Source organism: Lutjanus erythropterus, chromosome 18, assembly GCF_056507025.1.
Source record: "Lutjanus erythropterus isolate fLutEry1 chromosome 18, fLutEry1.hap2, whole genome shotgun sequence".
In the NCBI taxonomy this organism is placed as follows: Eukaryota; Metazoa; Chordata; class Actinopteri; order Lutjaniformes; family Lutjanidae; genus Lutjanus; species Lutjanus erythropterus.
The window spans coordinates 6,141,739-6,158,636 of NC_139334.1; the positions used below are offsets into that span (position 1 = coordinate 6,141,739).

General features: G+C 42.1%; 1 protein-coding gene across 1 annotated transcript in view; it reads left to right on the forward strand.

Annotated features, from left to right (window-relative positions):
* The window catches only part of runx3 (RUNX family transcription factor 3), a 68,662-nt gene that overhangs the window by 35,965 nt on the left and 15,799 nt on the right, over positions 1–16,898 (forward strand). Inside the window, exon 6 of the mRNA XM_084741834.1 lies at positions 14,145–14,306. Within this exon, the coding sequence (XP_084597960.1) occupies positions 14,145–14,306 (162 nt within the window). The remainder of the gene's footprint in view (positions 1–14,144; positions 14,307–16,898) is intronic.

Consider the following 16,898-nt stretch of genomic DNA (forward strand, 5'->3'; position numbering starts at 1 on the left):
AAAAAAAAAAAAAAAAAAAAAAAAGACGACGTCCTCAATTTTGTCCACAACCCAAAGATATTCAGTTTACTGTCCTTATGGACTGAAGAAGCCAGAAAATATTCACATTTGATAAACCAAGAGAGTGAAGTCAAAGTGTCAAGCAAAATCAGCAAATTATCGTGGTAGTAATTATTAATTTAGGGCTGCAACTAATGATTACCTTCATTGCTGATTAAACTGTAGATTATTTTCATGATTTATCGATTAATCATTTAGTCTGTATGTCAAAAAAATGTGAAAAATGCTCATTACCGTTTGAAACAGCACAAAACGACGTCTTTTAGTTTCTTCTTTTGTCCAACCAACAGTCCAAGATCATTATATTTAAGAAGCCGGAACCAGCAAATATATAGCTAATATCTATATTTTTACTTGAAAAATGACTAAAAAGATGAATCAATTATCAAAATATTTGGTAACTAAGTTTCTTTCATTTGACAACGTAATTAAGTGATTAATCATTGCAGCTCTATATTATTTATTCAATTTATTTCTAAAAATCAAAAATATTTTAGACCCTTTTTTGTTCTATCAGAGGTCTGTTTCTTGAGAATGAGAACAGAAACAGAAAGGAGAGACAGTCATTTGCTGAATGTGTAGGATGTGGAGGCCCGTTCTATGGTGCCTCAGTGAGATAAATTTGTATGATGAGTCTTGAAAATGATACACACGACTACACCCTCACCACTAACACAAGTATATAGTATACAGTGTACATACAATACCTGCATACGTTCAGACAGGGCTCCCACCCATGGCCTCACACATCCACCAAAATCACACAAGTGCTGTCGTGTTTTGTTGCCTCTGTTTACTCGGCTGGGTGTGTTCACACAGCTCCAGGAGGAGAATGGCGGGCGTGGGGGGGGTGAAGTTGGGGCGGCGGGGGTGCATGTTGGAGTTGGCGGGTTGATTCTATTTGCATTTGGCACACAGACTGTACAAAGTATGCAAATAGACAAACAATGACATTTGCTGTGTTATTTTTCCTGTGATATTGCAGTCTCTCTGTAAAGTCAACAAAAAAGATAGCATGCGCGTTGTTGCGTATGTATTTGCGTGTGCGGGTGCTTGGCTCATACACCTGCCAGGTGCGTCCATCTCTTTAAGTCGGCCCCCACACGGACCACGCCCATGCTCCACAAATCACATGAAAGGCTCGGCCTCGCTGCGAATTGCTCTCTCAAAGGCAACTTTGATGTTTGAAAATGGAGATGGGTGTCTTTGAAAGAAAGGCCTACAGGTGTATGAGTGCCAAGGGAAGGGAAAACAGTGGCATATCTGATGCTGGGTGCTTTCCTGATTGCTAAAAGCTCACCACATGTATAACCTGGAGACATAGTGGCCTATGTATGCACACAATCACACACACACACACACACACACACACAAAGAGTGTCTAGCCTCTACAATCCAACTCATGACCACCTAGTTTATGATTTGGTGGAAAAGACATTTTGCCTCAACACCACTGACAGACAGATAGGAGCAGATAAAGAGAGGATTTTATGGCTGCTTAAGAGGAATGACAGGCTGTGGCGTCTGCAGTGACTGGAGGCCGCCGACTGTGGCGTTCCTCTTCCCCGGGGTCACTACAGACGCGTCATACTTGGCCTCAGCGATTAGAAGTAGAGCAAATATTGGTCAACTGATAAATCTGTTGGAATGCAGCACTGCATAATGAATAGGTTTGGACTGATTTCAGAGAGGATTTGGTGTGTCGGGACAAAACACAAAACACCGCAATCTGAGGTCTGAGGCTTGTGATGGGTGGCACATGAGGACAGCTTCCTCCAGGTCATGCAGGATTTCTGCATATTAGAGACAGCCAGTCGCTTTCCATTGAAAATTTATTTTGTGGGATATTTTAATGTGCTTTTTAGTTTGTGTATGAATGAATGCAGCACTGTTGGCTTAAGTAATTAAAGGGACAGTTCACCCCAATAACAAAAACACGTATTTTTCCTCGTAGAGTTATTTATCCATCTAGATTGTTTTGGTGTGAGTAGCAGAATTTTAAGTGGCACAAAAATGGCAGGTAATCATAAGATAATGAGAAACCACTGAGTTTCTACTCTACTAGTCTTTTACTAGTCGTAACTTGTTTTGTGCCATTCACTGTCTGGTTTAGAAGAAAGCAGGAACTACTCATGGAGAAAGTGATCAGTATAATTGATTCAGAGATATTCATTAACTAATCATAATATAATGATTCAATTATAAAGGACTTCCCAGTCTGTTCTCTAATAACTGATCATTATCCATTATATGGTCCTTCATTAGGAATTATTAAGGAAGTACCTATTAACAATTCATCAATTATCAAGTCATTCCTCATTTGTTCCTCGCTCGTTTCTTCATCAACTAATCATTAAGTAATCATAAGCAACTCCAAAAAATTGATTTGGAGTTACTCATCATGATTTGGAGTTACTCATCAAGTAATTTTTCACTATTAGTTCCTCATTTGTTCCCTGGTAACTATACTACTTATTGTAAAGTTTTACCAGTAGTTCTGGTAGTTCTGACAGATTCTACCAATACCAAGAAATACATGAAACTGCTCACAACAAGGTCTGTGGATTATGTTGAGTAACTGTGACATGATTTCTGGAATGAGACATTGTTGTTGAGTGTTTGAGATCTACTTTTTGGCTCTTTAAGCACCACAAGCTGAGTGCCATCAAATCCCATTACATCCAAGAGAAGGCAGACATCTCTACATCCAATATCTCCAAAACTCTGCAACTCACACTAAAACAATCTAGGTAGATAAATAGCACTATGTTTAAGATGAAAAATATCTATTTTTGATTTTAGGGGTGAACTGTTGCTTTAAAGCATGATGGGACACACATGAAAGCATCTGTAATATAATCAAATGTTGTTGTGGGAGAGTAAATAAAGGACTGAGATGGAGGCTCTTTGACCACTGTTGCCACCTTAACCACATCTAGAAGCTTTGAGGCCAACTCCCTTTGAGGGCTACACACACACACACACACACACACACACAGACACATGCACACACAGCTGCTGGTAATCCTACTTAGGCTTTTGTACTTAGGCTTTCCTGTGAAAGCAGAGCTAATTAGTCTAAATACCTCGACTAAACTGCGATGTAAACAAAGAAAATATACCCATTAGTCTATTACTGTTTTCTTCTCCTCTCCCCTCGCTGCTTCTGTTTGTTGGGAATGTTGCTGCAGCATAAGTTTCTGCTAAAAACGGGAAAAAAGAAGAACATTGTCTAACATTTTCAAACGGCGCGACGTCTCCTCCTCGGGCCAGTTGATGACTGTTGGAGACACACACAATAGCCTCGGGGTGAGATGCCCTCTCCTTTTCCACTCAGACAAAAATTTCCACCCCATATTTGCTGACGCCAGATAGAACAGCAGGACGTACAAGGAACTACCGAATTATTTACAGAGGCCCCAGACAGCGCTTTTAATTCACTTTGATGATGCAAGGAGAAGACATTTTCTCACTGGCCTCCACCTACTCCCCTACACACTCCCCTAGAAACTCAGCAGCCAAGCGTCTTTCCTGTTTACCTACCTATGAAGGGAAGTAAAATGCCCACTCTGTGTGTGCTCACTCTTCCTTATTTACACTGACCCATACAGGAGGGAGCCATTACGACCTTTCAGCCGTAATTCAATAAAAGTTCCGTTCTGCATTTAGAAAAATAAATGGCCCATGAGTGGAGGAATATTTTCTCCCCCGCTGCATTATGACAATAAACCGTTTTCTGTGTTGGGGCTAGTGGGAGGGGGGATGGAGTGGAGTGGGGGGCGGTTTGTGGGAAGAAGGCACCTGCTGGTTACTGGAAAACACGCTGTGTACCACCACCACCCTGCGGTTTTTTGGATATTTATTTCCTCAAGCCTTAATGGTGAGGAACAGTGAGCAAATAATAGGTGCAGCGAGATCTTTCTTTTGCTTCCAGGAGTGGAGAAAGTTGTAATCCTCAGTGTAAACACAGAGTGAAGACTTGGCTCTTCAAAATAAGCTGGAAACATCACAGAAAAGGAGTTGTCCATCTCTATAACCTCAACACCAGGGCTCGAAATTTACTTTTTTTTTCTGTGTCCTGCAACTGTCCCAAAGATGACATATAAGAGATGTGACACATACAATGACTGATAATCAACTGATAGTCTAGAAACGGCAGAAATTATACCTCATTTGACATCATTTTGTCCGGTCATTTGTTGAATAAGGAAAATTAAATTGAGAAAAAAAAAAACAAGAAAAAAAAAATGTATCTTATTATTAATGATTACTTAAATAATCCACTAATGTTTTCAACTGTTGGTTAAAGGAAAATACCCAAAATTTGCAACCCTAATATGAGTGCTTAATAGTTGTTGTTGAATTGGAAAAATACAGACTCAGCTGCCCTCAGGTCTACTGCTGCTGCCAGCTTAATGGCTAACTCACACCTTCTCTAAGCTAAAAGAAATAGCACAAATATTCAACAAAACATAAAAGTGCGTATTTCTCAAAGGTTACTACACAATTCGATTTGAATTTTGATTTTACATACATATACATACGTCTATTTTTTTTTTTTAGCACTGATGGCTATGTGATATTAGACTCAATCAAGTCTTGATTTGAAAAGATCAATTGATTATTTGTTTTATACTCTGACAGCTTTTAAGTAATTTACAATTCAATTTAATTCAAATATATAATAATATATGGGTAAGCTGACCTGTTTTATCTTTGAAGTCAAGTTTTTTTCTTTGGATACGCACCAGAAAGCTGCAAGTAGGCAGGGGTGGAGAGAACTGCCACCTTTGATTTGAAATTGAAATCTTAACACCACTAATTTCTACATAATATGACGTTCACTTGAATGTTGTGGAGATGTTTTGTGTGACAAATAAAAATTGCGAGTTAAGTCATATGTTTAACTATTGAGGTTGCCAGGTGTATGTCAAAACAATACACCTTCATAAATGACTGACCGTGAATGACGATGATGATGAGTTATAGCAGCCATATTTATTCATTGTTAATACATCACTTTAAGTTTTCATATTTACATAAAGTAACGATTTAGATTCCCAGTATGTGGTCAGTTTATCCAAATAACATCTGTTTACTCTTATGTTTAGAATTGTCCCAGACACTGTATCTTTGTGTCCCCTGGACAACGGGACAACCTTAAGCTCAAGGTCTGCTCAACTCTACTGCAGCAGTCCACTAACATGATAACCTCTGAGAAAATTGTGAAAGTGAAATATGTGTGCCTACACAGTGGAAAATTCACACATTCACATTTCACACATTTACTTTGACCCACCTGGAATATCAATTGTCATTCTGTGGAACTGTGTGTGTGTGTGTGTGTGTGTGTGTGTGTGTGTGTGTGTGTGTGTGTGTGTGTGTTTAAGGGCAAATGCATGCTTGTTGCACATTATTGTGTGTGACCTAGTATGCACGGAGGTGTGAATGCGAAGCCGTTTGACACATCTGCTGGCGTTGCATTGATGTATGTGACAGCGGCAGCTTGCTTTCCTTTCCCACAGCCCTGCAAGGCCCCCCCCACCCCCCACACCTCGCTGCTTCGAACAACTTGACTACCATGTACACACAAACATGCGCACATGCACAACAAGTCCATTCACCATTGGAGCTAAAATAACACACTCAGAGCAGCTTATTGCTTTAATATGATCTGTCACTGGAGCCAAATAGGCCTTCTGTGCTCAACAAGGCTGGAGCAGCGGCAGTGCAGGGAAATCTACAAAGTGTGCAGGCAAGCAGCCAAAAAGGCCTGAAAAACAGCCCCGCTCATATCAACTCCAACACGCCTCAGCTCCACAGTAGGAGACAGTTACACACACACACACACACACACACACACACACACACACACACACACACACACACACACACACACACACACAGTATGGAATGGTGGGACAAAAGAGGGATGATTGCTCTCAATGTGCTACGGGCCTTGTTGCATTGTTGGAGAATCCGGGTGCATTGGGCCTTATTTTGTTACCCCTTCACTCTGTATGCCTGCCTCAACCTGCCCCGCTGTAGGGCTGTCCTTGTGTGGCACTGCTTCTGTTCCACACATACACACACACACACACACGCACACATGTAAAGAGCTTTATCCCCTTATCAGAAAAGGAAGGCTGCACTCTCTTTGCTCAAACAGTCTCATGTAGCAACTTCCGCTGTGAGCAGCTTGTTTTCAGGCCTGCAAGGGGGATTTTCACACTGCTGATGTCCCCTGAGAGACTGAAGCATCTGCCTGAGGGACCAGACGATCCCCCAGCTGTGGTCAGCGAGGGTGAACAACACATATAAGGGGGCCATAACTTTTACTGACCTTCTCCTCAGAGCTTAGACAGGAACAATGTTTTCACAAAACCTCCCGTTGTCACTGATTTCATTGCTGTCATGTTTATGACAGAGACCTCAACTCACACTTAGATTATGTCCCAAGAAATAAATACCTTGTGCATTCAATCCATAGTAATGACAGAGTCGTAAAACTTAATGCATTCATTCTGAAAGTGTTACGAGAGTATTATGTAAATGAGAGTAAAGTAGTGTAATGTCTGCGTGCGGCTAGCATCGACTCATTTAGGCCCAGACGAGACAGCCACAATCACCAGCCAAGGGTAAAACCCACATCCTTCAGGGTCAGCCTCAAAACAAGAACTTTGATTCGCCCCACTGTAAATACCCAACTGTGTGATTGGTGGCCTTGGGAAATGCAGTGCCAAATACACTGCTGTAGAGATGCTTTTTGAGCTGCGAGTAACAGAACGAAAGGGGAAGTATGCAAGAAAGCAGCAGAAAGAAAGCAGGGTGGGAACGAAAATGTTGGGGGTTCAGGTCTGCTAGAGAGGAGGAAGAGGAAGACAGGTGTACAAGACTTTGCTCAACAGATGTTGAAACGTCCCCAGCGTCTGTTGAAGGCAAACGGAAGTTTGCTCGCAGGCAAGTAGGCCTTGCTGCGATGCATGTTTAACTGTCGCCCCACATCTCACTGTGGGGTTTCAAAAGTTAGATAAGGATGCTGCTCGTGTGTTTACATCTCTTAAACACTTAGCTTTCACTTAAATAACAAATGACGCATGGACTTACTTTAGCTAAGAGGGCACCTAGATGAATTTTAAAGGGATAGTTTAGATTATTTGAAGTGTGGTTGAATGAGGTGCTTATTGATAGTCTGTTTATTGCCTACAGCAGATGGCAGTCAGCACGCCCCCAGTTTAGAGAAGCACAGAGGAGTACCAGCACAGAAAACAAGCAATGTACCGCTGTGGATGGGCTCAGCAACATGTGTTTTAGCTACTTATAAAAAGGTCCATCTAATAAATATCAGCACCAGTTTAAGTGTACGCTATATTTAGAATATTTTCACTGCTTTACTTTGTTGTCAGACAGCCTTTTCTGACAGGAAACCACGACTATACACGGTAAATATCACTCTCTCCAAAGCAACCAAACTCTATAGACAAAGTCAGTATTTTTTTTCTCCCAACGTGTTGTGGTGTACTGCTGGTGGTGTACTGCTGCTACAATTGGTTAGTAAGTGTGTGTTATTGTGTGACTTAAGTGTTTTAAAAGGTTAGTTTTGATTTAGTCACACAATAACACTAACTAAAAGATCAAGACAGCAGAATACCAGTCACTCCTGTGTTCTGTGAGGTAAAATGACTGATTTCACCCATGTAGTTTGGTTTGGAGACAGCAATATTTGGCTTGCTTGTCAGAATAGACTGTCAGATGGCAAGGTAAAGCTGTATGAAATAAAATATTTTATATAAAATATTATAAATATAGCATTCACTCAAATTGATTTTTGAAGTAGAACTTTGACTAAAATAAGTTCTGCTGTTGACCCTGGCCATCCTGGTACTCCTCTCTGCTTCTCCAAACTGGAGGTTTGACAATTGCCATCTACTGTAGGTACTACCCTGCCTATCAAATACCTCATGCAACCCCAATTCAGATAATCAGAATTATCACTTTAATTTGAGGGGTTATTAAATTAACTCATAAACTCAAAAAAGAAGTTCATTCAAACGTGCCATAACCTACAGAAAAATATCCACTGCTATGATGGTAGCTGTCATACTAGAATCACAAATACTTCTTGACATTTTTGCATGTAATCCTATAGCATACTTACATAGACTTTACAGTCCAGACATAGTTTTCAGTGTGATACCTGCACTCCAAATCAATTCTAGCCTGTTATCAGGGGCCTATCAAGTCCATTTATACGTCGAATACAAATATTTACACTTCAAATATATTCAGTGCAGACTTGGGCCAGGGCCAAAGCACGTATTGCCCTTTGCCGTCCAGATAGAGTTTCACTTTGCCCCTGAAAAAGCGCCCAGCCCTTTACTAAAAAGAGCTTGTGTTTAATGTGTCTCCCTTCGGACGGGAACATATGTTTCTTTCTTTCAATGGAGACAGGGACAGGCAGACAGAGAGACAGAGAGAGAGACAGAAAGAGAGGAGAAGTGGAGAAAAAATGGGGGATGAAGGAAGGAAACAGGTCGTATTGGGTGATCATTCAGCTGTGGTGTTGGTGTTTAAGGCCTGGCTGTCACCTCACTGAGCAAACACTGCCTCTGTGTTGAGCTGATACAGGCTTTGTGGAGGCAAGGCTGGGCCGTATGTTGCTGTTCACAGTCTTATAGAGCACCGGGTGCAATCTCATGAAAAATATCTTCACACTTTTCACATCATTTGCGCTTGAACCTGACACTGAGCGCTTCAAAGCACAGGGTCAAAAGGGCAGAGCAACATCTCAAGTTATTCTGCAGCGGAGATAAAACACTATCAGGAAATAAAGACACACACACACACACACACACACACACACACACACACACACACACACACACACACTGCATACAAAACAAAGCGGGACTGAGAACGGCACACCCATTTCTTCAAAACACAGCCATCGCCTTTCAGTACATCGTTAATACCAGACATTTTATATCAAGCATTTTATTTGTTCTTCATAGACTTCCATAATGCTTTCAGATGATGCGACCGCTGCTCTGAGAGGAGGCTAGTAAATCTACAACCTTGAGCATCCATTTCAGCTCTGGGTGCGTATTGAGCGCTGCTGTTTAGGCCTCATGTGTGCATTGGCCCCCATCTCCCAGCTCTATCTTGTGGTTATGATATCATAGAGAGAAAAACAAGGGCATTCTCTCCTAAGTGCACCCTGACACATTAAATATTCATCCGACCACAGAAACCCCTCTGAAATGGGGCCAGTGTGGAGCAGCGAGGCACCCCTCTGGCCCCCGGACCTGCAGAGTAGAAGTCAAATGTTGGCGGTCGGAGCAGACACACTGTGGCTACAGGCAGGGTCAACTGGCCAAAGAGAGCGTGTTAACACGAGGTTTAACTGGGAGACAGAGACTGAGTCTGTCTGCTGCTTTCATGCAGAGACTGTAATGATTTAGATCATCATAAAAACTTTTAAACTGTTTCTTTCAGCAATAGTCAACTTGTGGGGCAGAAATGTACAGTCACATGATTTTTTTTTTTACAATAAATCACACACAGTATATGTTAAGTAAGTCTTGTCCCATCTTTTAATTTGCCTTTATATACCACATTTTACCATGTTTACCGTGCCAATGTTTTATATCTTTTCTTTCCAGCACATCATCATCTATATGACCTGACAATTATATTTTCACTTTAACATATTGTATCAACACACTGGACCCCAAAACACACAGATTTATCAAATTCAAATAACAGTTAGTTCATAATAATAGTTTTACTTGGTCTATCAAGATCAAACAAAAGTTTTAAGAGTTTCAAGCCAGAATTTTGATTGAAGTTGATGTCAATGCTCAATGTGGTGTTTTTGTGTTGCAATGTCTTGAACCACTCGTGCGATTTGATCAAGCAGAGATGTAAGATGTATTTTGATGACATTGTGAAGTAGTGTGGGATCATGGGAGTTGTTGTCTTCATTGTTAAACAACCACAATTTCTGATGAAACTCTGACATAACTGAGACTGCAATCATGTTAATTTAAGTTTTACTCACGTCATGTTTAGTCACGTTCACTCATTGTTTTGGATAATGTAAGTACACTACTCAAAAAAAAAAAAAGTATATGTCTTGTATTTTAGTCATTTTAATGAGGAAATGTAGCTTTTACTTATCTATAATATACAGTAGAAAAGCTTTGGTGTCAAATCATAATCCTTTTAATAGCCACAAATTTTTAAAAGAGAAAAGTGCTTGCAAAATACACAGAGGTGCAAATTAAAAAGAAAAAAATTGACTTTTTAGCTGCAGCTAAAAATCAAAACAAAGTCTGTTTAAAAAAGATGACAGAGTGTGTGTGAGACTACTGCCCTCCTGATAGGTTTATTTTACAAGTATCCAAAAGACAAAGACAGAGAGAAAATCAGAAGAGAGGAGGAAAAGTAAGTTTCGAGCCACCTCCCGGTTGATTAGTGGTGTTAACAGCGACTGTGGGGCCTGGGTTAATGAGCTCCAGGCCTCGTTTTAATGAAGCCTCCACTCTCCCCCAAAAGTCACCCTCTCACAGTCCACTAAACCCCCTACTGGAAGCTCCGAACAGTTTGTCACCAAACGCAAGTGCGTCCCTGCCAGCTGGAACTGAGCCACAGGATCTGCAGCTCGGCTCAAGTGTGTGTGTGTGTGTGTGTGTGTGTGTGTGTGAGTGTGCGTGTATGTGTGTGTTTGTGGGCAGCTGAATGATCACTTTCATCCCTAAAGAGCCAGCCAATTCATCTCAGACCACCACTGGCCACAGAAAAACTGACCAATTATCATTTTTTTTCCCTGTGCCGTCTCATGTCTTTTTTTTTCCAACCAAAGAGCAGTGGGATGTATCATTTCCCTGACCTCAGCTGTTTGAGGTGGTGTAAATCTCTTAATAACTACACAAGGACACATATAGGGGCTATATTTGGAGGGCTGCTTCCCCTAGCCGCCCCTGCTCTGGCCTGGAACAGACAGTAGCCACAGTGTCTATGTGGATGATGGAGCCTGGACCTGGCGCTGTGTGTGTGTGTGTGTGTGTGTGTGTGTGTGAGTGTGTGTGTCGTAGGCCTTCATTCCTTCCATCACAGTTTAAAGAGTGTGAGGGTGAATAAAAAAGATATCACAGGGTGTGTGTAGGTGTGTGTTCGCCCAGGACATGTTCCCGAGTAACAGCACGGAGTAAACCGGTGGGCTGGTGGGTGGAATCACACACACACACGCACACACACACTGTTCCTTTCCTTTGGCGTCCTAATGCTCCGGAAAACAAACAGCTGGAGAGCAGCAACAGAACTGCTGTCTCTGCTCAGACAGATTAGTCATGACTGAGTCTTTCTCTGTCTCACACATGTAAAGTGCAACGTAACTGTTGATCAGTGGGTGTGAAGAAAAAAGTAAATACAAGTATAAGTATTCTGTCTTTCATTTTGACTCTGGACAGCAGTGTCTGAAAGCAGAGGTGGCAAAAGTACGCACATTTTGTACTCAAGTAGAAGTACAGATACTTGTGTTACAAAAAGACCTAGGTTAAAGTAATGATTCAACTAACTCTAACTTATCTTCTCCATTTGAAGTGGGGTTGTATGAGGCACTTATCAACAATCAGAGTATCAGCTACAGTAGATGCCAATCGACACACCCCAAGTTTGGAGAAGCAGAGAAGCTAAGCAATGAACAGCTGCGGACAGGGTCAGCAACAAAAGTTGTTCTAGCCACTTTAAAAAAAGGTCCGCCCAACAAAACTGATATCAGTTTAAGTGTACACTATATTTAGAATATGTTCACCACGTTACTTTAGCCTTTTTCTGACAGGAAACTGCTGTTCTCACCACTGTTCACCCGGGTCTCACTGTGTTCACCAAACTCGATAGGGAAAGCAAAGTGATGAAAATATTCTAAATATGGTATACACTGACGAGCTTAAACTGATGGTTTATTGCTTAACATCTGTGCTGGTGGTCTGCTTTTCCTAACTAGAGGTGTGCTGACCAGCATCTACTGTAGGTAATACACTGACTATCAATAAGCACCTCATACAACCCCACATCAAAAAATCTGAACTATCCCTTTAAGTACAGTAACTAAGTCTTTGTACTTAGTTACTTCCCATCTCTGCCTAACCATGTTCAGACATCATGTCTGCGCATCACTGTGCGCCTGTGTACCCTTGTGTGTCTGTGTGTGTGTGTGTGTGTTGGGGGGCCGTCAATGTTAGATATTTCTATATAGTTCGTAAAGAGAGAGGAATGGAGGGGAGGTGGTGGGCACAAACAAATGGACAGAGCGGTAAACGAGAGGAAACTTTACCCATGGGTCAGCCTCCGAGGGAAGATATATTGCCCATGGGTCAGTGGAGAGAAAGGACGGGCAAAATCCATATTGGTCCGTCTGCCTTGCCCCCTTTATATAGTGATAAAATATTCAAATCCAGCCATTACTTCACATTAGGCTACTCTGTAGAGATGCCAGGGAGAAAACCACAGAATGTATACATGCTGGTTCACACACAGTTTTGGTGCATTGATAGTTACATTAAAATCTCTTCCTCCCATTAGAGGCATAGCCCTCATCCGGACTCACGTCTGACATTTAAGGTGTGTTCACATGTACAGCATGTGCACGTGTGTGTGTGTGTGTGTGTGTGTATTTGTACATGTATGCGTACATGTGTTTGTCTATATAAAAGGCATGTTCAGAGTTTTTTTTTTTTTTCTCACCATCTCCCTGGATGGGACATCAAAGTGATAGGGGCACTAAGTGTGTTGGTCCCAGTCTGGATAAAAGAGATGCAGCAGATACACTTCACTTACTCAAGAGTTAATTCTCACCTCCTGCCTACACCTACACCCACGCACACACACACACACACACACACACACACACACACACACACACACACACACACACAGGCACACACACCGAGATCTAAAAAAGCTCTCTTTCTCTCTCTTTTTTCTATCCGTTATGTTTAAAACTGATGACTGTATGGTCTGGTAGCCTAGTCTGGGTGTTTCCTTCTGACTAAGTGCTGTGTCAGTCAGACCTGAATGTGTGTGTGGGTGTATGTGAGAGGGGTGGTTACTGGGGGGTAGATCTACTCACTATTTCTTGTTTTTTAAGCAAGCTAAGCAAAGATCACATCATCAGTTCATAGAAAAGCCTAATATAACAAGTCATAGTTGATTACTTCTTAGACTTTAGGTCTAGGGAAAACAGCATTCCCCTAGCAATCATTTCCAACCACTATTGTTATCTGTGTTATCTGCTGATGACGCGGCAGCAGGTGCTGCTTGGGTAACAGTGTCTCGCCAGTGCATTTCAAGGTCTGCTAACATTGAAAAAATATTATTGTATTTGGAAGCTGAAAACATGGTGACAAAGTCTCTCTCTCCAATTTACATAAACTCAACAAAATTATGAACACAACATTTTTTTACTTTTGCTCCCATTTTTCATTAACTGAATTAAAAGATCTATGACCTCTTCTATGATCACAAAAGGTTTATTTCTCTCAAATTTTCTTCACAAATATGTTAAAATTCATGTGTTCATCCTGTGCAATAATCATGTTGTTTAATCAGTGCTTCTATATGCCTCAAGGCCACACTGGTTTTAACAAATTTGTGAACAAAATTTGAGAGAAATAAACCTCTTGTGTGCATAGAAGAAGTCGTTTCTTTTACTTCAACTCATGAAAGTTTGCTAAAACAAAAAAGTGTTGAGTTTATATTTTTTATTTTGTGAGTGTGTGAGTGTTTTGCATTATGAATTACAATGGAGGATACTGAAGGTCTTCACAGTCCAAGTCAAAATTTACACTAATTACAGGAGACGTTTTTAGCCAAGTCCATGTCAGACTGCCACGCTCCATTAACAAATTTGGGAAAGGGAAAGGTTTTCCAACAGGACTCTTGTTATTGTTTGTGCTATTTTTGTACAACTCTGGAAATATAAAGTGCCATTTTGTGCCTTTTTCCTGGTTGTGTAGGTAGGTGGTAAGCTGGCAAAGTCCTTGATTTCTCTCTTACCGGTACTCCTCATGTTGCTGTTTCAGGGCACAGAGTGAAGATAGAAGACCCTCAGAAGATGCAGTTCTCGGACAGGCTGTCAGAGATCGAGCGCTACCAGCGGAGTATGCGAATAGGCCCAGGGAACAGTAACCCCCGCCAAAACCTCCACCAAACCCTGCACCAAACCCACCTCGGCACCACACAAGGTGAGGACCACTGATACATATAACACTGTGAAATCAGATCACATTAAAGGGATAGACTGAATTATTTGAAGTGGGTTTGTACACTTTATTTTGAGTATTTTCATCACTTTACTTGGCAAACAGACAGCCTTTTCTGACACGAAACCACTGTTATACAAGCCAAAATCACTCCAAACCAAAAACCCAACCAAACGCCACAGGCAAAATTAGTCATTTTACCTCACAGAACACAGGAGTTGCTGGTCTACCACCGCCTTGATCAGTTAGTTTATTGATGTTAGTGTGTGACTTTGCTGAATCCAAGTTATCCTTTTACAGCACAAAAGTTATACAATAATAAAAATAAACTAATCGATTGAGGCAGTGCTAGAGCAGCATTGTTCTGTGCGGTAAAATTATTTATTTCGCCGGAAGAGTGATCTCTGGCTTATATAAAAGCAGTTTCCTGTCATGAAACGCTGTCTGACAGCAAAATAAAGTGTGAAAATATTATATTCATAGTTTACACAAATAGATTTTGATCTTTTTTAGGTGGACCTTTTTTTAGTGGCTAAAATACCTTACTTAGCTGTCCTCATCTGCAGCCGTTCATAGCTTAGATCTACTGTAACTAATAAACTGACTATCAACAAGTACCTCATACAACCCCACATCAAAAAATCCGAACTATCCCTTTAACTGCCATTACTTAGAAGTAAATAACCCCTCTAATAAAACAAACATATTCAGTTTTATTTGGCCAGAGGGTAAGTAATCTGTAATACAAATCTGTTATACATCAACACAGTACGCACCGTTCACCCAGCGTCAAACTAAGCCAAGAGCACTTCATGCGCGTTTCCAGTTCTGTTCCACTAATCTGGGAGCTGTTATATGTGTTGGCCGTGCAAGGGGAAGCTTGTGTCAGTTTTGTCCCCGGATGCCCTGCGTTGGTGGGTCTTTGGACCCCACAGTGTGCAGGGGTTGAGTCTGTGGCCAGGTGGCATGGCGGGTGCTGCCAGCCCGAGCTTGGCCTGGGTGCTGAAGCTGGCCTCCACACACCGCACACTACAGCCTCAGGAATGTAACAGCCGCCCGCTACCTTGGCAATCACGTCACTCTCAGACTGGTCGAATGTGCGGGGGCGGGGGGGTTAGGACTCAGACTGAGGTGGTGCGATGGAGAAGGGGAGGGGGTTGTTTCATGCGGACAGCTGCGTGGGTGATGGCTGGAGTGATGATGAGTGTTCGCTCTCTGTCATATGTCAGAGCCTCTTTAATAGGATGCCATGTCTGGACGCAGACTAAACACACACACTTCCACACACACACACCCACTCTCTAGTTCTCATGCAAGCTAATGAATCTCATTACCTTTGTATCAGCATGTTGCTGTGGACAGGAGAGCTTGTTTGGGAGCTCTAGGCCATGTGTGGGTGTGTATCACAGCCATACACCAGTGTTTGGCCTTGTGCTTGGCTTAGCCAGCGCTGAGTCACCAGTATGGGCCTATCTAACAGCTGACTGCGGAGAACACAGGGTCTTCTACCCCCCATGTCCTCACTTACTGTTGATATTGATTTTGTTCCCTCGCACAGCCTGTACCGAGCAGAAAACATGTCAGCCATTTTAGAAACACCATGGACCAGTTACGCTGAGAATAAACACTGCGGAGCTTCAACACAATACAGCCAGTGTGATGATAATTTTCTGATGGTGTAGAGGTTGGCGTGAGCTCTCTAGGTTGTCTGCCAATAAAAAGCCCCCTGCAGCTAGGCTTATACTGGGAGATTTAAGTTTCTGAGGCGGGGGAAGCGCTCCGCTCCAGTCGGTCGGCAAGGGAGAGGTGTACAGACTTGGTCCAGACAGCAGACGAAGAGCAGCTCTTTGCTCTGCTCTCGCGCAGGATTAGGGCAGGAATTAGAGCATCAGAGGCTTGTCAGGCTTCAAAGGGGCTGTGATGTTGCAACATACACATGTACAGTTACATACACTGAGAGCAGACACAACACATTAACATCAGTTGGAGCTGTCAGCGACGGTGAAGGCCTTGAGCTTCACGTTACAGCTGCCAGTGACCGTCTATAAGGGGTGTGTGTAAGTGAGGCAGACAAGGGGAAGGGCTGCAAAAACCACACACCTTAATCTGTGGTATTACCATCATGACGGCATACCGCAGGGCAAAGAGTGATAAAATAATTAAATAACAGGGCAGAGCGCCCTTCTCCCTCCCACCTCGACTATCTGTTGGAGCAGACTGGAAATGTATGTTGCGGTGAACATCACACGGAGCGCTCCTGTATGTGTAGGAATCATGCACAGACAACAACAGCACAGTATTACAAGCGAAGCTCAAATAAAAATAGACTTGTTGTAATAAATCCCATTCAGAGACACAGGGAGGTGTTTACATATCAACAGCACACACGTCTCTTGCTTTTGGCAGCTCTGCCAGACACTGTTGTATTTTGCAGATACTTTAAATCCCGGGGCCTGTTTGCTCGAGAACTGCCGGGTGATAGATCGCCCATCAACACGTTATAATTAAATGGATTCCCATCTCGCTGTTACAAAAGATGTTTTCCATTAGCTGGGGCTGGAACCTCTGCGTTTT